Here is a 22,612-nt window from a genome sequence, read left to right on the forward strand (position 1 = left end):
CCACGTCACGCTACCCTCACTTTGTTCCACCTCCCTGTTTTAATTGTCGTTTTCAGATTAGTTTGATTTTACTGCCTGCCAGGCGTTTGATCCCACATGCACAGTATGCCACTGCTTTCTGTGACATCTCCTCTTTTTTGTCGTCTTTCACAGATGGGGTTTGATGGTCCTCTCTCTGCACAGGAGCAGATGTACATCCTTTACGAAATACAACTGCAGTGCTACCAGAACCTCTCCAACATTGAGCCAGGGTCCACAGGTAAAAACCACAGAACATTTGCTGTTTGCTGATATCAACTAAAAGTGATTATATAGCATTTAAATCAGGATATCGTACAATGTAAGGTTGTTGATGCTTTAAATTCCATTTCCAAGTGTAAAATCTTTTCAGTCAGATAGTCTCAAGCTAAGACAGTGTATAAAACAGTCACAAATTGAGCACAGGTTATCTAAAATGACAAAACATTCAATCCCATCTGCAAGTAAACACTCTTTCAGCTTAAAGTCTTCATGCCTTTGCACTGCCATCCAACAGCCATTGCTGCTGAGAGGTTCTGTGACTATTCTAAACTAACTCAGTTAAGACACATTCACACCTGACTTAACCAGAGTCACACCCACTGTTAGTTGCAGGGGGTTGCATTACAGCCCAGATTTGTGACGCTTTTCTTTGTTTAAGATTTATTTTTGTTTTTTTATGCCTTTATTTATCTTGGAGGAGAGAATAGAGTTGAAAAAAGGGGTGAGAAAGTGGGGAATGACGTAGGAAAGGCCAGACTTGGACCCCTGCTGTCCATGTACATGTGGCGACCTTACCACTTATCCATCCTAGCCCCAGAGCAGTGATGCTGGGGGAGACCAGCAATGGTGCTGATTGTGACTCTTTGAATGGCTAGTTTCAAATATCCCTAGTTCTGGGTCTGATTTATATTTGCTAAATAGCCTATGGAATGAGTTTATGGGCATTAACCCTCTGATCCCAGAGTTGTTTTTTTAACAGTTGTGTCTCGTCTGGAATTTTTGTCCTCAAAAGATCATTAAACATCAACCCTGTGGTGCACAGTCAAGCTCTAAATGTCATTTTTTTCAGGACAACCTGGGCTTTAAGAATATATGCACTGAAGTAATGCCACTGGAGTTTTTAAAAAAGTTATGGAGCTATAACAACTAAAGAAAAATTGATTTGGAAATTGAAACTCAAAGATTTTTATGTATAAAACACAGTTTATGTTAATGAGTAAGGGTTTTAAGCACACACTTCCTCCTCTCCCAACTTTCTTGAGACAAAAAAAGTTAAAAAAAAACATTATGTGAAAAAGTCTTCAAAATATTCACATTTCTACAAAAAGTCCTTGCGCTTCAGGGAATTAGAGTCATAATTCAAAGCAGTTCCTGTCTGCAGTGACTCTGAGGGCCAAATCACAGCCTCTCTGTGTCTACGAGCCATTCTACAGAATTCATGCAACTTGCAGTCCCTTTAACGACAATTAGATCTTCACACTCTTGATATGTATTAATGTCATGTTAAGATCTGTTCAGTACAAATGCATTAATTCAGATAGCATTTCATTAAATATATAATATGTCCTCCTTTATATGTGTCTTTGTATTGGGAAGTGGCTGTCCCAAACTCTAACACCTAAATTTCAATGAATGAAAATATAATTCTAGTGATTATTTTTGTGAATGGATTTATTTATATATCTCTTTGATTTATTTTGAAGGGAAGTTAAAATATTTAAATTGATTTTGTGGTTTTGCTGCAAATTTAAGAATTCTACAGTAAAAAAAAAAAAAAAAAAAAAAAAACAATTTTGTACCAACAATAAAGAAAGACTTCCTCTTTCTAAAGGACAAATAGTGAGTACAGAAGTAGAACTGTTTTTAAGTTACAGTGTTGCAAAGTCTGAAAATCAAATGTTTTCTTTAAGACTTTAAGGGTGAAACAAAATTCGCAAAATTAAAACAATTAAAGGAATTTTTTATTTCTAAGCAGTAGTGACATATTTGGGGAAAGAAAATGAATGTTGAGTGTACCTTAACTAGATATGTATCCCTTAGATGTAGTGCTTCAGATATGTGGTAAAAGTGTTTGTGAAATAGCATACAAATTTTCAACAAATTCTCACTCTGAATTTACACGGATTTGGTAGAGTGACCCCTATATGAGTCATTCAGGCTCTCTTCTTCAGTTTCCAAGTTTGTGCACATGCACTGCTCAGCAAAGCAGGATGTGACGCCAGAACAGCCTGCCGTTGGGTGTCACAGCCCAGTCGCAATGCCGAAGCTCTGAGAGCACCTTAAACTGTGTCCAACTCACTGGTGAGATGATAAACAGAGTTTTTATGAAGCAATGACATCTGTCAACACAATGAATATTTTATTTGTAATACTTTTTCATACGTCTCCACAGACCCTAAGGTCACATATAAATAAATTAGTTTATGCCCTTGCTTTCTTGCAGTATTAAACCACTATAATGGGATTTTTATTTAAATCTCTCAGGGATTCAGTACCGTATACTAAATTCTAAAAACACTGAAGCCATGACAGAGTCCTTAAACCTTGAGCCTGTACCAGTAAAAACCCTCTGATGTCATTTATAGTCTCAGTGATGACCGTGAATATCGATCTGTGAAGACAGTTTCTGCTCCTGCTGCTGTCTGAGTGAGTCATATTTACTGTGAGTGAGTCTGAGCACGCTTCTGGGTTCATAAGGGACGCCCTTGGTGAAAAAACTGAAATTTAAAGTGTCTCTTTTTATCTTTTCTGATGAAAAAAAAAACACTAAAAACTTTCTTTTTTTTTTTTTTTTTTCTTACCTTGAAATAAGGGAGGTTTACAGCAACCTGAGTCTGGAACAACCACAGACAGTTCAAGCTGGTGAAAGCTCCCGAGTGCAATTATTTCCCACTCACACTAGAGGGGAAACAAATCAGCCCACTCGTCTGAATGTGCAGTGCATACAGGTTTCTCCCTGTCACCTTTGTCAAAAAGTAAACAGAATAATGTGTGGGATGAGTCATAGGATCTTACCTACTTAAGTATTTGATACAATACCAAGATTTGTACTCTTTTCCTAAAAAGTTAGCTTTTATATAACTATTTTCCTACTTTATTTCCCATCTCATCTATCTGTAAATCTCCTCAGAAATCTGCTTAAGTATCAAAGCTAATGACAGATTTATGCTCTAGACAGCACCAGGGGCCTATACTCCACATTGAGCTCAGCTTACATGGTGTACATGGAGCTTACATGGAGCCGACTGTCAACACAAGTTAACATTAGCACAGTCACATCAAAGAGGCGAAGTTAGCTTCATATAACCTTCCAAAATCATGAACGAGCCTGACATCAGCTGTAACAAACTCCATCGAAGTATCGAAGATATAAACGGACGACTACAGACTAACATGATCAAACATAAAAAGCAGGAAGAAGTGGTAGACAAAAGAAAAAGTGCTAAGTTTAAATTATGAAGTTTAGGCCTACAGAAGGCTCATAATTATGGTTGCCATAACTTTGTTTCTTTCCTAAATAAATGCTCTTTCTCAGATTTTTCTTGTGGTGTCTGACAGTTTTAAATTCAAATGCAACCTTAATGGCAACAAAAGGAACAGCATGAAGCAAACTAAAATTAGACTAAAATGTAATGACAATCCTTTAACCACAATTTTAACTTTGTTGACTGAAACTATGACTGAAAATGTTGGTTGACTACCTTTTCCATGAGAAAGACTAGAGTGAGACTCACCAAAAATTAAACTTTGGTGAGGAAAAGTAAGTTTTCCCTTAAGAGGACTAAATGAGACCAACTGCTGGACTGTTGGACATACAGTACCTATAAAAAGTATTCACTGGATAAATACTGACCCCCTTCAAGTCAGTATTTAGTAGAGTCACCTTTGGCTGCAATCACAACACTGAGTCCGTGTGGATAGGTCTCAATCAGGCATGCACATCTGAACACTGCAATTTTACTCCATTCTTCTTTGCAAAAACTGCTCTCTTAAGGCGTGAACTGCCCTTTTCAAGTCCAACCACGAATTCTCTTTGTTATTGAGGTCTGGGCTTTGACTCGGCCACACCAGAACATTCACCATGTTGTCTTTAAACCATTTTTGTGTATCTTTTTCTGTATGCTCAAAGTCATTGTCTTGGAAAATAAATCTTCTCCCAAATTGGAGTTCTTTTGCAGACTGAACAAGACTGTTCTCCAGGATTTTCCTATATTTCACTGCACTCATTTTACCCCCTACCTTTACAAGCCTTGCAGGGCCGGCTGCTGAGAAGCATCCCCACTGTATGATGCTGCCAGGTGTGTTTGTTGTGATGTGCAGTGATTGGTGTCTGCCAAAAAGCACCATTTTGGTCTCATTAAACCAAAGAACTTTCTTCCACTTGACCATGGAGTCCCCCACATGCCTTTTAGTGATCTGTAGTCCAGATTAATCTGAGTTTTCTTCAACAGTGACTTTCTCTCTGCCACTCTCCCATAAAGCCTTGACTGGTGAAGAAAACATGTAACAGTTGTCGTCTGCAGAGTCTCTCCCATCTCAGCTGCTGAAGCTTGTAACTCCTTCAGAGTAGTCGTAGCTGTCTTGGTGGTCTCTCTCGCTAGTCTCCTTCTTGCTTCTTCAGTTTGTGAGAACGGCCTGATTGAGGTAGATTTGCACATGTGCCATATTCCCTCCATTTCTTGTCGATTGATTTAACTGAACTTGGGGATGTTCAATGCCTTGGGTATTTTTTGCATCCATCCCCCCCTTTGCATCCATTGGAGCGTTCTTTGTCTTTATGGTGTAATGGTAGCCAGGAATACTGAACCTTCCAGACACAGGTGTCTTTTTACTGCAATCACTTGAGACACATTCACTGCACTCAGGTGATCCCATTTCACTAATTGTGAGACTACTTGCACCAGTCTGGTGGACCTCTGTTGAATTAGGTCGGTAACTTTAAAGGGGGTGAATTTTCATGCAGTCACATATTTTTGGTTGATTAACATTACTTTGAAGAAATCGGTTTTCACTCCTCGGGTTTCCTTACCTCACCTGCACAAATTCACATATGTACTTTCCTTGTGAAAGCTGTACACAAATTGTAATTCTTTTTTTCTTGTGCAAACATAGATAAATGAATAAATAAAATAACGTGGACATTAGAGAGGATTTTTCATTTTTTTCGGTCAAAAAGCCAAACTGTATTGACCATGACTGATTGTTCAAAGGGGCTGAATACTTTTTACAGGCACTGTAACCTTTCAGAATCATGACTGAGTTTGCCATCAGCTGTTCGCAGACATATTGTGAAGTTTGCTGATGATTCAGTGATTGTATCAATTCTTAATGACCATGACACCAACCCTGTGCTGATTGATTTTCCTGATGGGTGTGAGGGCTCATCTTTGAATAAAAATGTTTTAAAAAACTCAAGAAATGATTATTGATTTTAAAAAGAAGTGTCCACCTACTCTCCCTGTTTTATTCATGTCCAGGCTGTTGAAATTGTACAGCAGTACAACTATATTGGCACAATCAAAGACAGTTCCCTGACCTCTGTAACTTTTAATATCGACTTGTCTGTTATGTTTTATTCTTGTTTTGCTGAGTCCATTTAACTTTCTCTGTCATCTGCTGGTTTGAATCCCTCATTCTTAAAAAGGGAACGGATTTAACTGCATTATAAAAATGTACGGTAAAATTGCAGGGACAAATTTTGAAGAGTTTTGTTGAAGCATATACACTATATTGCCAAAAGTAGTTGCTCACCTGACTTGACTCGCATATGAACTTCAGTGACATCCTGTTCATAGGGTTTAATATGACGTTGGTCCACTCTTGGATGCTGTAACAGCTTCAACTCTTCTGGGAAGGCTTTCCACAAGGTTTAGGAGTGTGTTTATGTGAATTTTTTCACCATTCTTCCAGAAGCGCATTTGTGAGGTCACACACTGTTGTTGGCCGAGAAGGCCTGGCTCTCAGTCTCTGCTCTAAGTCATCCCAAAGGTGTTCTATCAGGTTGAGGTCAGGACTCTGTGCAGGCCAGTCAAGTTCACCCACACTAAACTCTCTCATCCATGTCTTTATGGACCTTGCTTTGTGCACTGGTGCACAGTCATGTTGGAACAGGAAGGGGCCATCCCCAAACTGTTCCCACAAAGTTGGGTGCATGGAATTGTCCAAAACCTCTTGGTATGCTGAAGCATTAAGACTGGCCTTCACTGGAACTAAGGGGCCAAGCCCAGCATAATCCCCCCTCCACCAAACTTTACACTTGGCACAATGCAGTCAGACAAGTACCGTTCTCCTGGCAACCGCCAAACCCAGACCAGTCCATCAGATTGCCAGATGGAGAAGCGCGATTCTCCATCTGCCAACTCCAGAGAACGCTCTAGAGTCCAGTGGCGGCGTGCTTTACACCACTGCATCCGACGCTTTGCATTGCACTTGGTGATGTATGGCTTGGATGCAGCTGCTCGGCCATGGAAAACCGTTCCATGAAGCTCTCTACGCACTGTTCTTGAGCTAATCTGAAGGCCACATGAAGTTTGGAGGTCTGTAGCGATTGACTCTGCAGAAAGTTGGCCACCTCTGCACACCATGTGCCCTGCTCCATCATTTTACATGGCCTACCACTTCATGGCGGAGTTCTAGTCGTTCCCAATCGTTTGCACTTTGTTATAATACCACTGACAGTTGACCGTGGAATATTTAGGACCTAGGAAATTTCACAACTGATATTGTTCCACAGGTGGCATCCTATCACAGTACCACGCTGGAATTCACTGAGCTCCTGAGAGCGACTCATTCTTTCACAAATGTTTTTAGAAATGGTCCGCATGCCTAGGTGCTTGATTTTATACACCTGTGGCCATGGAAGTGATTGGAACACCTGATATCAATTATTTTGATGGGTGAGTGAATACTTTTGGCAATATAGTGTATATAAGAGTTAATTTATTCTGGCTTCTTTTGGCCTCTTTGGTAACATGATTTGATCTTTCCCTATAAACTGAAGGGGCCTACATCTGCATGTTTGGTAACCTGACTTTGTTGTGTATTCTGTGTTTTGTTTTAGTCTTCTCTGGCTGTAAACCACATTGCCCCTCTAGAAGAATAAAGTTGACCTGAATGTTAACCTTAACCTGATATCAGTAGAATTTTAGAGACCCAGTGTTTGTCAGTCTCCATCCCTCCTCCTCACTCATGATCAGCTCTCAGATCTCTGCGGTCTGGAGTTCTGATCGGTCAGTGGGTGGAGGTTTCACATTATGACCTCTTATTCTCAACATAACCTGAATCAGAGCGGGGTAGGTGTTCAGCCTGAGGCCTTGTCCATGTAGGCTATTTAAAACAGAAGTCTTCCTCCTCTGTTTGAAAAAATAATCCTGTCCACACACTCTACAACCTCTAGAACTGGGGTTTTCAAAGTGTGGGAAAGTGAGCCTCCCCCAAGAGAACATGATTTACTCCATAGACCCCCATTCTCATGACAAACATGATTTAAACAACCATAATTTCAAACATTTATGCCTTAGCTTTAAGCATTTTTATTTAACATTTTTAAATTTTAGTCTGTGTTTTTAAACATCCATCTTTCCCAGACAAGCAGTTGTTTGGTTTTAGTAATGAACATTTTGCCAATACACCCTGATTTTTACGGAGCCCCAGACATGACATGGTCAAAAAACTTTTTATTGTGGCCACAATATAGCTATAAGGTGCGCATGAAATACTAATTCATGACCACAAAATACCAATTTGTGGCCACAAAGTAGGTGTAATGTGTGCATGAAATACTAATTAATAACATTAATATCATTCCTGGACAGCTGGTCAAGCAAATCAAGCGCACCTTTCTAACCCGGCGTCCAAGTCGTACCTCCTCCAGTGAACCAACCTGACTCTCATTATTCTGTTTAAATGCCTCTCGGTAATTATGGTGCCTTGCAATGCCAGGCTTTCTAGAATGTCTTTGTAGCTCATTCCCAGACGGAAATAAAATTTAATCATACTATCCCTGTACATCCTGTAGCTTTAGCCCCTCTACTGCCTTTACCTGAGACCTGAGAGAAGGTGTGCTCAATTAGCTTACCCAGTAGTCCAGGAATGATTTCAATATTATTAATTAGTATTTCATGTGCACATTTTACCTACTTTGTGGCCACAAATTGGTATTTTGTAGCCATGAATTAGTATTTCGTGCACATGTTATAGCTATATTGTGGCCACAATTACATTTTTTTTGACCATGTCATGTCTAGGGCTCCGTAGATTTTTGCTCTACACTCTAATTTAGTGGGAAGTATGAGTTTGCATCTATGCGGCTGATGCAGGGCTGCATAACAATACATCATCCTCCACCTCCAGCCTTGCCTGGTACTCACCTTTGATCATTGCTGGTGCCAAAAACCTGGTCTTGCACAGGCTGTCTTAGTGTTTATGGCACTATATGTCTTGGTCAACTCCAGTGCCGGAAATTCCTTTTACTTCCTGTCAAAAAAATTCCCCTGGTTTGGTCACTTGATTTATAGCGTTTTTCTAAATATGATCCAGGGTTTACACGGCCTTATGCCGTCATTAGCTTGTACATCTTTTGCTGTTGGGCATCATCAGGACCAATGCAGGGAATTCCTAATTTAAATAGTCGACTCTACAATAGTATCTACATTAACTATAAATCTGTCCAATTTGCCCCATGCACAGCAGGTTAACAAATCAAATCCCCTTTTCATGAGCCATGTTAACAGTGGTTTGGCCTTTACTCTCAGGGTTTGTGTCTTCAGAATGTTGTATAAAGCAGCAGTGACCTCTGTAGTCCATGCAGGCGTCTCAGTTGGTGAGCAAGTGTGTATGTGTAAGCAGGTGAAAATGCAGTTAGCCATATTGACACTGGCACAAGTTTAGCCATGCCCAGCTGTTACCTTGCAAATGAAAGTAGTAATGCCTCTCAACAGTGACAAACAGGCTTCAAAAGAGAAGACCATATAATGTATAAAACTGGAAAAGCACCCAGGCACCCATGGCAAAGCCATGAGACACAGCATGCAGATGTGCTTTGTTTTTTGGGTGCATGTAGCATCATGGCCAGCTGGGGTCAGTGATACCCAGGGTCAGACCAGATCTTAGGGGTGACTTCTCAGCATCCCTGGCTCCTTCAGCATCCTCAGCTCCACTATCACCAGTACTGGCATCAACTAATCCTTCCTTTTCTGGCAGCCACTCATCATCACTGCCATTAACATCATCCACTCTTGACTCATATTTGCTTCACTATCGTGTAGGCCTTTCTATCACGCTCTGCTCTGAACACTACAAAGTATGAAGATGATAAACAGCAAATTACATTCTAATAGCTTAAATGCATTTATTTTAGCCAAATGAACAAATAACAACAGTCCCAGTATTATTTTTTTTAATTGTGGTTGATATATAGCCAATATCATGATGGGAACTTTACTTGAAGGAGGAATAATTTGAATTTTCTCCCAATCTAAAATCACTAATTGGAAACAACAGCATGCCGCCTAAGATGTTACTTGATGCTGCAATATTTTTACCTGCAAGAATATCCAAGAATAGAAGGCATTTGTGGATATTCCAGAAGAACTGATACTGAGGCAGGTACTGTAGACATGCATGTGAAGAAAGAGCTGTTCTGTTTCAAAACAGGAGTGTTGAATGACTGTTTGAACATTATGATGTTCCACTTTTTTGACTGATTGATATTTACATATTTATGTAACATTTATTATGTGAAATTTGAACGTTGTGCTTAACAATGCTTCAAACATTCACAGAGTTATGTAGTTGTTCGATGCAGAAATCAGATGAGTCAGTAGAGGTGTGTGTGGCTTTAAAAGTGTTTGTTTCACTTTCTCTTGTCATGAGAGGCTCTTAGTTTCAGTCTAGACTGTGTTTGCATTAATCCTGCAAAGAGAAAATGACCAGTGGGCTCTGTTATAACAGCATTTGTTTGCAAAACATATAGAAGATGTGTCTCTGGAAATCAGTGTGGCATGCAAATGTTGAAAATGCAATATGTTAGAAGTTTTTTAATAGAAAGCAAATCATTGGAAAAATGTATTATTAAAAGAATATTCATTGCAGAAATGAGTGCCTTTAATGAGCTAATATTCTTATTTTTCTCTTCCTATTTTCTCAACATAGCCAGGGGCTGTTTAGTCATTTGGAAGCCACAGGCAAAGAGCAATCTGAGGCTCTTCACCTCTTTTGCATGAAGCAATCAAAGCACAAATAAAGTACTTCAAAGCATTTATTTTCAATTAGCAAAACCACATTACTATAACTGCAGGTCACACCCCTATCTGAACAAGCAGTGCTCATAATTTTTGATTAACAAGTCTCCACGGTCTCAACAGTTTTATGTATCTTTAAGCAAGGAGTGTCCTGAAGAAATAAGAATCGACCTTCAATAATTACAGGGAAGAAAATGATATGCAGTGCTTGTAAAAGTATTTAGCCCCTTTTATATTTTACACTTTTATTAGTTTTATAAATCAATCCTTGCTTTGTTGACAGAAATTACAAAAAAAACTTCTTTAAAGTCAAACAGAAACAGATTTCTACAAAGTAATGTCAATTAAATGAATATGTGTAATACAAGATAAGTGACTTCACAAATATTCCCCCATTCAAATCAGTATTTAGATGCACCTTAGGCTGCAGTCACAGCACAGAGTCTTTCAGGCTAGCACATCTGGACATCTGGACTCTGTCAGGTTGTAGGGACAGTGTGTGAACAGCTCTTTTCAAGTCCAGCAACAAATTCTCTGTTGGACTGAGGTCTGGGCTTTGACTCAGCCACTCCAGAACATTCACCTTCCCGTCTTTAAAACATTGCTGTGTCGCTTCGCTGAAGGCTTCGGATCATTGTCTTGCTGGAAAAGAAATCGTCTTCAAGCTGTGGTTCTCTTGCAGATTAAACAAGATTTTCCTCTGGGACTGTCCTATTCTTAACTGCATTCATTTTACCCTCTACCTTTACCAGCCCTCCAGGGCTGGCAGCCCAGAAGCATCCCCACAGCATGATGCTTCCATCACTATGCTTCACAGGGGGACGGTGTGTTTGTGGGGATGTGCAGTGTTTGGTGTCATGTGTGACGGCCATAAAAACACCATTTGGTCTCCTCAGACCAAAGAACTTTCTTCCACATGACTTTTGGTGAACTCTAGTCCACGTTTGATCTTAGTTCTTAGTTTTCTTCAACAGTGGCTTTCTCTTTGACACTCTCCCATAAAGCTTTGACCAGTGAAGAATCAGTCAACAACAGTTGTTTGTAGAGTCTCTCCCATTTCAGCAGCTGAAGCTTGTAACTCCTTCAGATTAGTCATAGCTGTCTTGGTGGCCTCTCTCTCTAGTCTCCTTATTGCACGCTCACTCAGTTTGTGAGGCCGGCCTGATCTAGGCAGATTAACACATGTGACATATTCCTTCCATTTCTTGATGATGGATTTAGCTGAACTCAGGGGGTGTTCAGTGCCTTGTTCATGTACTTTTTGCATCCATCTGTGTACATTCACTGCAATCAGGTGATCCCCATGTCACTAATTGTGACACTATTAGCACCAATTGACTGGACCTCTTTTGAATTAGGTCGGTGACTTTATCACTTGACCTTATTACTCTGTAGAAATCTGTTTTCACTTCAATATTAAAGAAGTCTTTCATATTTTTTTTTCGAAAAGCCAAATTATTTTGACTATGATTGGGTTATAAAATCAATAAAAGGGTTAAACATCCAAAAGGTTGAATACTTTTTACAGGCACTGTATGTACATCACAGGAGTATAATCATTTCTTCTGCCACAAACTGGGGTTTTTACTGTGGATTTGATTTTTCTATTTATATGAAGTTTCTGAGGGATTTTTTTGAAATATAAAACTTTATCTTGATACTTTTTATGCCCTATGGGCACTCTTTTTAAATGATGAATAACCCTCTTAATTTTTGAAATAATTTTTGATGTTTATCTCGCATTTAATTAACACCTTTGCCCCTGCCTTGAGGCTGGCTGGTGCAAGAGGCCCCAGGCAATAACCTACCTGTGTCCAATAATAAAACAGCCTATGAACACAGCGATGTGATCCATGCTGTCTCCTTTCTGTCAGATGACAGCAGGCAACATTTAGTGGAAGCTTTGCAGCAGAACATTCAAAGATAGATAAAGACGGCAGCAACTTATTTGAATATAGACACCGATATTCACCAATAAAAGAAAAGGCCTCTCTTTTTCTAAACCAAGATTAAAATCCATTAAAATATATGGGTTTAACTTCACAACAATAATGGAAAAAGGTCTAAAAAAGTGTTTCATCAACCATAAAGGAGGTTTTTGAACAGTGCAGTGGAATGAGTCATGTAATCAAAGCAATAATACTGCATCCTGAGGCGTAAGAATTAAAGTAGAAGCTATCACTGCTCTTTTTCAGTGTGTGTTACAAACACTAATGGGAATTTATTTACTCAAAGAGCTTAACAAATCTAGCAAAAAAAAAAAAAAAAAGAAAATTTGTGCTTGGTAGAGTGTTTCTTTGGTGTTACGATGCTTCTTTGCAATAATTCTTATACTGTTGGAAAGCCTGTTTATTTCCATTTTAAATGGTGCCACATTTGTAAGGAGCATGCATTTGTGGGATGAGCAGCAGAGCTGAGAATGTGGGAAGTGTTGATAAAAAAATATGCCGGATATTTTCTGCCAAACAGCTTATTTTGTTGCAGCTTTTGAGATTCTGGTACCCCCAGGGAGCATGGGCCCTGCTACAGTGGTCAGTAGGTGTCTGCTCTAAGAATCAGCATGGCATGTTTGACTAAATGGAATAGGGCTTGAGCTCTAGTACAACTTCAATCATCAAAACTTAGTTGCAGCTTTATTTGGAGTGAGCCCTGAGATGACAACCAAGTTCCATATAACGGGATTTCAGAGACAGGCCGTGGAGTCAGCCCCTCAAGAAGACAACACCCCAAGAAGACCGTTTCCTCACCCTGTCAGCACTTAGGAAGCGGAGGCTGTCTTCTACTGATTTTCAGGTAAGGTTTGCAGGACAATATGGCTGCCAGCTCTCTACCCAGACAATCTGTAACAGACTACACACAGCCAGGGCTGTTTTTCAGGGTTTGGGCCTCCAGTGAAGACGTATTGGACAATACTATGCTTCCAACTGTGTGGCAACAGTTTAGGGAAGACCGTTTTCTATCCCAACATGGCTGTGCTTCAGTGCACAATGCAAGGACTATGAAGACATGGTCTGGGGTGGAAGAACTTGACTGGCCTGCACAGAGCTCTGACCTCAACCCCATCGAGCACCTTCAGGATGAACTGGAATGGAGACTGTGAGCCAGGCCTTATCATCCAACATCAGTGCTTGACCTCTTACATGCTCTCCAGAATGAATGGGCACAAATTCCCACAGAAACACTCCAACATCTCATGGGAAGCCTTTGAAGAGGAGTGAAAACTGTTAAAGCAGCAAAAGGGAAGCCAGATTCATATTAAAGTACATGTATTTGAATACAAATACTAAATATCCATATAGTGGGCAACATGTGGTTAATTTTAGTAAACATTTGCTTTTTGTATTTATCTTATGTCTCTTGATGCATTTGGCTACATGTCTTTAATTATGTTTGCTGTGTATGTCTGAAACTCTGTAAACAGCAGCTGTCTCGGAGATAGTTTCAATCTCAATGAGTTTTTTCCTGGCTAAATTAAACAAAAAATATGAAAAACAATTAAAAAAACACACATTAGAGCTTATTTCTTTCAAATAAGTCACCAATGGTCTCTTTTCTTTATAAAATGTTGGATAACATCCATACTAAAAGTATAAAAAACAAAACAAAAAAGTAAAGTCTGCACCCAGGATACCGAGATTCACAAACCCATGTATATACTGACACCTTCAAGCAGGCTCTGTTCATCAATCATAATCCACCTGGAAATATTCATGTGTTATCAGCCTCATCCTTCTTCCTTGTACACGCCCACATTCTCACCACTAATGGTCGATGCAGAGCACTTTGTTCATGAAAATGCATCATAATGAGCGAGATGATTAATGTTTTCAGAAGTGAGTCATGACAACCACCAGGAGAACGATGAAGGAAGTAACACTTATGATGGAAATGCTTGAGAATGAAAAGGTGGTTAGACCACTCGCAGGGTTTGTTTGCTACAGCAGGAAGGTCACAAAGAAAAGAAAAATAAAAACAGTCTGACACCATTACTGCTGTGTGTGTGGAGTCACATTTACAGTGCTAGCACATCCTTCATTCATCATTTAGGACTAGTTCCAAAAATGTCAGAGTGCCACATGGATCAGGGGTCAGTCCTCAAATACAGGATATTATTAAAGAGACATTTCTAAGTTTTTGGTTTGAGCATGGAGAGCTCAGCCAGCACAATGACTGATAATGAAAAGTTACGATTATGTGAAAGCACACTGCTGTGACTCTCATTACGTCGTGTTTTACACCACAGAGATATTGTAAAAATGTGAAAAACGGTCAATGAGCATTATTTTTTTTCATGTATTTGGTGTTGGATTTAATACACTATAAAATGAAGCCTGCATACAGTTTGACAATCTGCACTCTGGACTTCAGGTGAGATGATGTTAAAGCAAAACATATTTCAGGCTTTAGTTGATTGTTTTTTCCTCATACAAAATCACATGATCAGTATTGTCATGGTTGTGTTATAATTAGCTTAAAATCCCCACTTTAGTTTCGAGTTATAACGTGCTATCTTGTTCCTCCCCTCTTGGTCAAAATGTCTTTATTGGTCTCCCTTGGGAGAAATTTGTCTTGGGCAGAGGGATCTGCTGCACAGACAACACATACAGCTCATTTGGCACATTAACTCATTCATCCAGAAGTGGTCAAAGAACAACCAATTGCAGAATAAATAAAATAAATAAAAATAAATAGTTAACAGGATCAGATCAGATAAAAAGTGCACACTAGAATCTCAGTGCAAATGCAGCATCACATGGCCTCAAATTGTCTTGTCTGTACATCCTGAGCAAGCTGCTCATTTATGAGCTTCACTGACAGTGGGATGAACGAGTGTTCGTATCTGTTATGTTTACAAAGGGGAGCTCTGTACCTCCTTCCTGAGTTAAGTGAAACATATTCACAATGCAGTGCATGAGACGAGTCAGATAAAATACTGTCTGCAAAGTCTTAGGGTTGTTTGTTCAAACGAGTCTTGAGGAGTTACAGGTACTGCCATACCAATGATGTTGCCTGCCGTTTTTGTCAGATTTTGTTTTTGAGTTTTTAATTTAACAGTTAAATTGCCAAACCAGCTGGTAATACCGTACCGTAACACAGACTCAGTAGTTGCTCTGAAGAAAATCAACATAATATTCCAACACACACCAAACACTCTGAGTCGACGGAGAAAATGCATGTGCTGGTGGATTCGGTCACAAACACTTGCCACTTGCGTGTGCCAACTTAAGTCGTTATCAATTCTTGTACTCTCTTTTGAGTCTCCAGTGTTTATTGTGTATTTTGTTGCACCCGTACTAAGAAGACAGAGGTGATTTGCAGCCGAGAGCAAGGCAAGAAGGATATCCCCTCTTGGGTAGTGAGTCTCTGCCCCAAGTGAAGGAGTTCAAGTGTCTTGAGATGTGATGGACCATCGTGGAGAGAGGAGCTGAGAGAAGGAAAAGCTTTCCTCAGTCAGACTATGTTCCAGTCTTCACCTGTGGTCATGAGCTGTGGATAATGACTTAAGGAATGGGTTCACAGATACAAATGGTCAAATTGAGGCTGGCTGGGCTCGCCTTAGAGACAGGGTTGGGGGTTTAGACATGCAGAGTGAGCTAGGAGTAGAACTGCTCCTTCATGTTGAGAGGACCTGTTAGGATGGTTCAGGCCTCTTAACAGGATGCCTAAATGTTAGGGTTGGGCATTGCAGGACCACCCACAGATTAGGCTGGGCCCCTGAAAAACCCAAAGAATGGGCCTTCCCCAGTTGGGATTTACTGATATCAGTGCATGTGTGTTGGATCAGTGGCACTGCTGCTAGCGTCATGGCTAACAGTTTCTTCATTTTGGAGCTGAAAAGTGTGTCGAGCTTTTACTGGGTCTGAGGTTGAAGTTATTTATTTTTGCAAATTTTTAACCTCATTTAACCACTTTTTCCAGCCCATTTTGCCACTTTCATCAAATTTGCACCCTTTTTTACCCAGTTTGCCTCTTTCACATTTTTTTGCCACATTTAACCCTTACTGTGCAACTGTAAACCATTTTTGCCACGTTTAACCCCCTTTCAGCAATTTTTCTGCAGTTTTTGCCACTGCTGACCCATTTTTCGGCTCTGTTAACCCATTTTAGCCAAATTCTACCTATTTGTTTCCCATTGTTAACCTTTTTTTTTTTTTTTTTTTTTTTTTTTTTACTATTAGCCATTTTTTTTTTGCCTATTTTAACCCATGTTTGCCTCTTTCATCCATTTTTGCCCCTTTTAATTGATTTCACAACTTTTTCTGCCCATTTGACCAAATTTAAGCCACCTTGCCACTTTCTGTACCATTTCCACCACTTTTCTGCCAGTTTTGCCTCTTTTAAACCTTTTTTTTTTTTTTTTTTTTTTTTTTTTTTGCCACTTGTAACCCCTTTTCACCACTTCATCTGCCAATTTTTGCTGATTTCACTCACTACATTTCACTCTGTTCTGGTCATTTTTGCAACTGTTAACTCTTTTTCACCACTTTATCTGCTTCTTATTACCATTGAAAACCCATTTTATTTCCATTTTCAACCCATTTGTGCCATTTTAAACACATTTTTGCCACTTTTAACCCAATTTTAATTCTGTTTCAAGAAAAGAGGCTGAAATTTTGAAGAAAGCTATGTAGTATGGCATAAGTAAATAAATAGATATTTGTTGCTTTGACTAAAGGGATTGTTATTCAGGTAAAACTAAAGAGAATGTAAGTTATCAGAGCCTAAATTTAAGATGGACAGTTATTGGACCCCCTATTTTGGCTGGGCTAAGAATACTTTCCTCTTTACCCCCTTTATGGGCAGCCCTGGGGTATGGTTTGGATTTTTTATGATACTGGTGCCTAAACTGACACTTTCAAGAGAACCAAAGTGTGTTAAAAGTCAAGAAGGGAATAAACACTTTCTTAGTATCATTAGTAAAAAAAAAAAAAAGTAAAAAGATGCCACTAGAACATAGAACAAGACAAGGGAAGGTGTAATTTTTAAAAACAATTAAAAGATAGTCAGGCTCTGCTGAAATAAAGTAAGTGCACAGACATTGCTCAAATTCCATAATGCTGTCTATGCCTTTCATTTTGGTCACATCCGGCTGAAGGTACAAAAATGAAGCGCCGTGTTGAATTTTGGTCCAGTATAAAATATGTTGGTACCAGTACCATGTTGGTACCGGATTTCAATACTCATCCCTACTCCTGGTTGCCTTCCTTTGGAGTTCATCTCGGTACTTCCATGTAAAAGGGGACTTCAAGGTAAAGCCAGACCTCACTGCAGGGATTATATCCCTTCTGGGCTGAGAATTTAGAAGGAGTTGGAAAATACAGATGGAAGAAGGGGTGTCTGGGTCAGCTGGCTTAGCGTGAACTAGTCCTAGATGAAGGAAGAAATTGAAGAAATCATAGAAATAGTTCAGTTCTCTGAAGAAGAAGAAACTTTTTATTGGTAAATTTGTCAAGTTTGAGTATTTTGTGATTGTGACATTCTTAAATCCCACTGATTGTCATACATCCCAGCATGTGCTTGAGACCCAGTGTCCCCAACATCACTGCTGTTTATCATGTTGTTCAAATAAATATTTAAGTAGTGTTCAGTTGTAAGATAGTGTGCAAAAAGGCAACACAAGGCTGAGGCAGTGTTCCTACTGATGAAAGCTCAGATATTTTTTTAAAGAATATTTTCTTGCACAGGAAGGCCTGTACTTTCTCCTGAAGCTGAAATTGTTGGTTTAATGGAGAGCTATGGCCCTCTGAAATTTTCCCTCCTGAGTGTCTGACTGCCTTTTCATAATAACTGGAGAGCTGAGTTTGTTGGCACACTCTAATCGTACTGTCTTCTTTAATTACTTTGGAAAGTTATCAGTTGCAAACTGCAGAGAGCCTGAGGCCTCAAGCTTTCCTTTCAAACTTTTTCAAACATCTCAATGCATTTAGAAGCTTGCAATATTTAACTAAAAAATGAAGTTTATTACCCACCAATAAGAAATTCATTTTTATGCTTGGCTAATGGCTTAAACAGTGGATAATTTCATCTAAACAGAGCACAAAAGTAAGGATATTTGTGTTTGGTTGATTATTTCTTTGGTGTAACAATGCTTCAGAGCAATAAATCTTATATCACTGGAAAGCCTGATTATTTCTCTTTTGAATGGGGCCATATTTGTAAGGAACATGCATTTGTGGGATGAGCAGCAGAGCTGAGTATGTGGGTTGCTTCCATGCAAAATTTGCGAATCTTCTCTGCCAGTGCCACACAGCTTATTCTGCTGTTGCTAGTGACTCAGGTGCCTGATTGGGCACTGCTGGTCAGAAGGTGTCTGCCTCAAAACTTGGCATGCCATGCTGACTGATCTGGATTGGGTCCGTGTGATAGGGCAACTTCAAGTCAGTGCTCCTCAAAATCAAGTTGCGCCATTATTTAGAGTGAGTCTTGGTGCCATCTCCAAACTGAAGGCCAAAATATAACATAGAGGATTTCAGAGACAGGCCACAGGGCGGGCATCCCAAGAAGACCGTTTCCTCACCCAGTCAGCACTTAGGAGCCGTCTAAAGATTTACAGTCAAGGTTTTCAGGACGATATGGCTGCCAGCTCTCTGCACAGGCTGCACACAGCTAATCTGCCAGCAGGCCTGCCATTACTGCAACCTTGTACCTTCATATTAAATCACGTCTTTGTAAAACACCTGTAGAGCTGTAACTGGCACATCATTCAACATTCATCACTTAGAAATAAAGGTTTGACATCCACAGCAGTGCTGTAATTGGACAGTAGTGTGGAGCACATGAATGACAGCCCCAGCACGTCCAATGAGGTTTTTTCTCTTATTACCTAACTCTTTATGTTCCATCAGTTGCTAACCGGGCTTCACCACCTATCATAATTATTAACTGATAATTTCTTATTACTTTTAATATTTTATCATCTCAAAAGCCTCCTGTGGATAAGTGTTGCGAATTAGCACCTGTGCTAAAACATGCAAACAATCTGGTTTGTCCAATGTAATTGTGATGTCCACATCAAATAAACATAAAATAAAATAAAATAAATAAATAAAAACAATACTGTTTATTAGCAAAAATCATGGACAGATTTGCTTTTTAACTCGAGTGTATTTCAGGGTCTTTTGACTAAATGAAAATGGAGATGGTAAAAGCTGTAATTAAGATGTGTTTCACAATAACACACTGATTGAAAGTCATTAACGGAAGATCGCACTTGACATTTAGCAAATATCTTCTTTCAAATTCATCAGCAGCCAACCAGATTTAAAGAGGCTGATGATAATGTTCATTTACTGCAAAGAAAAGAGGCAGATCTTTGACAAATTACAAAATACAGTGGAAGAATGTATGCATCCTGACTTCTCCTCACTCTTCTTCTTCTCTCAGCTGATGAGGTGTGCCCTCCTGACTGGGACGGTCTCATTTGTTGGCCCCACGGCACCCCTGGACATATCACCAAGGTTCCCTGCCCGTCTTACATCTATGACTTCAACCACAAAGGTAAAAGGCCAGAGTCGTCTTTACACATGTACTATGTCTAACAGTGAGAGTTAGAGTAGTGGTCCTCCCTCTACACCTCCTATCATCTAAAACAAGGGACTCGCATGAAATAAAGTGACACATTTCTGACAAAAAAAATAATTCCCTTTAAATGAATTTATCAAAACATAAACTTGAAGTGTGACTAAATAGATTGGGTTAGGAAACATATTTTTGAACAGCTTTATCATATTTTAGTTAATCTAATTTCGACAACCTCGGTGCATTGCCGCTAACTTTCCAAATATCCACCTGAAGCAATTCTCATTTTTATGCTGTGTGCCTAAAGGTTTAAAAAGTAAACAAACTTGTGCCCTGGTTTACATTTGGCACCATCTCTGTTAGTGAATCCAGGTGTTTCAATCGTACCTGTTGTCACAGGTGTATAAAATAAAGCTCCTAGCCATGCAGTCAGGTTTGTGATCCTAAATGGATCATTTTGAAGAAATCACTGACTTCAAACAAGGAACTGTGATGGATGTTACTTTTGAAATAAGACAGCCTGTGAAATGTCATCCCTGCTGGATATCCCACAGTCAACTGTAAGTGATATTTTTAGACAGTGGAAGACTTTCTTCTATTTTTTATTTCAGCATCCTGACATTTGTGCACTGAAGTCTGGCATTACTTTACTAATTGTTTAGCCCAGTGCCCCCATCTACATTGTTAACATCACCAATAAAAACAGGAAAGTTATTTACATTTAGAAAAAGGCTATATTGTACTACAGCGTAATTAAATAAAATTCATCTTTTGTTGCTTTAATAAGTGTTTAATATTCAGGTTACAAATAAAATATCATTATCACAGCATAACTTAAAGTGGACAGGATTTTGCTGATCTCCATGGGACCCCAGTTTGTCTGGGCCCCGGAAAGCTCTCCCCTTTACCCCCTCTTATGGGCGGCCCTGATGTAGCCCACAGCAGTCCTTTCCATGCAGGTGCTGTAGCTTAGCATTTTTGTCCACTTGTTAAAAATAATTCTCTCTCAGTGTGTCAGAATCATCAAAATAAAGAAAACTGTGAGAGGGTAAAAAACAAACAAACAAACAAAAAAATGTGTGGGGTATAGACCCAGCACTTCAAGACAGTGGGACATGGCGAGCATGAGGGCCATTTTAAAAAACTGTGAGACATGTTAATATTTATCAGCTGACAGCATGCCAGGCTATAAGAGGAGTCTCTGTGGCTCTACAAAGAAATGATCATTTCTGTTGGTTTTTGTCACAGAAGTCTTGACAGAAGTTGGAATGGGCTTCATGGCAACACTCATGACTCATGAACGTTCATGTGAACGATGGTTCTGTGGGACACTCAGGGCAGATTTGAGCCTGGAAGTTGGTCATAGTTCATTTGAATGTAGGGGATAAGACAGACCGATGCTCTCAGCTCAGGCTGATAGCAGCATGCATGCACATCCTCTCACTTCATTATTCATGAATGATGCATATATTAACTAACTGGTTCAGTATGACAGAGGAGCTACCGCATCAAAATTGATAATTACGGTCAGTTTGGGGTGTGACGGTTCTCAGAGGTCAGGGTTTGGTTCATGTCTGTGTTTCTGGGTCATGCTGGGGTACAGATTTTCTTTATCAGTGTAGGTTTCCCTACACTGAAAAACCTAATCAAATTTAACTAACAGTAGCACAGCTTACAGTTATTTCAATCTAGTGTGATAGTAAGAACAGCCCCAGTTCCAAAAAAAATGGGACGCTGTGTAAAATGTAAGGCAAAACAAACTAAGTGATTTTAATGTTATAAACCCGTGTATTATTCACAATAGAACATAAACAACATATCAGTTGTTGGACCTGAAATATTTCAGTAAGGACAGTGCAACAAAAGACTGGAGAAGTGAGTGGTACCGATGAAAAACAGCTAACTAACTAGGTTAAATGGCAACAGGTCAATAAGACAGCTGGGTATAAAAAGAGCATTTTAGAGAGGAAGAGTCACTCAGAAGTCAAAATTGGCAGAGGATCATCAATCTGCTGACCAACTGGGTCTAAAATTGTGGAACAATTTCAGAAAAAAAGTTCTTCTATGTAAAATAGCTAAGACTTTTAATTATCCCTCCATCTACAGCACATAATATGGTCAGAAGATTCAAAGAAGCTGGAGAAATCTTTGTGCACAAGTGACTAACACATAGGTCAGTATTGAATGTTTGTGATCTTCAGGTCCTCAGGCAGCACTGCATTAAAATCAGACTGGAAATCACTGCATGGGCTCAGGAACACATCCTGAAATAATTCTGTCATTACATCTCACTGTTCCATCCACAAATGTAAGGTACAGCTGTTTTATGCAAAGAAGAAGCCATAAATCAATCCAGAGATGCCACGTCTTCGCTGGACCAAAGCTCATTTAAAGACTGATGCAAATGGAAAACTGTTCTGTGGTCAGAGGAATCAAAATTTGAAATCCTTTTTGGAAACTGCAGTTTCCAGTTGTATGCTGCTGACTAGAGGAGAGGGAACATCCAGCTTGTTATCAGCACACAACTCTAAAGCCTGCATCTCTGATGGTATGGGGTTGTATTAGTGCCTATCGTGGGGCAGCTTACACATCTGGAGAGGCTCTATCAATGCTGAAAAGTAGATAGAGGTTTCAGAGCTGTGTTGCTGCCATCAAACTTAAAATAGTAAAAGTGTCAGTTTTAACATCTGATATGTTATTTATATTCTATTGTGAATAAAATAAGGGTTTAAGAGATTTAAAAACCCTTGAATATGGTTTTTATTTACATTTTATAAGCGTCTCAACTTTTGTGGAATCACCCTATCCCTGCCCAGTGACAGCTGGGATTG

At 39.4% G+C, this 22,612-nt stretch overlaps 1 protein-coding gene across 1 annotated transcript in view; it reads left to right on the forward strand.

Moving 5' to 3' along the window:
* Positions 1 to 22,612, forward strand: part of pth2ra (parathyroid hormone 2 receptor a) — a 205,870-nt gene that overhangs the window by 26,751 nt on the left and 156,507 nt on the right. Inside the window, exons 3-4 of the mRNA XM_041807123.1 lie at positions 154 to 259; positions 19,647 to 19,760. Of these exons, the coding sequence (XP_041663057.1) occupies positions 154 to 259; positions 19,647 to 19,760 (220 nt within the window). The remainder of the gene's footprint in view (positions 1 to 153; positions 260 to 19,646; positions 19,761 to 22,612) is intronic.

Source organism: Cheilinus undulatus, linkage group 15, assembly GCF_018320785.1.
Source record: "Cheilinus undulatus linkage group 15, ASM1832078v1, whole genome shotgun sequence".
NCBI lineage: Eukaryota > Metazoa > Chordata > Actinopteri > Labriformes > Labridae > Cheilinus > Cheilinus undulatus.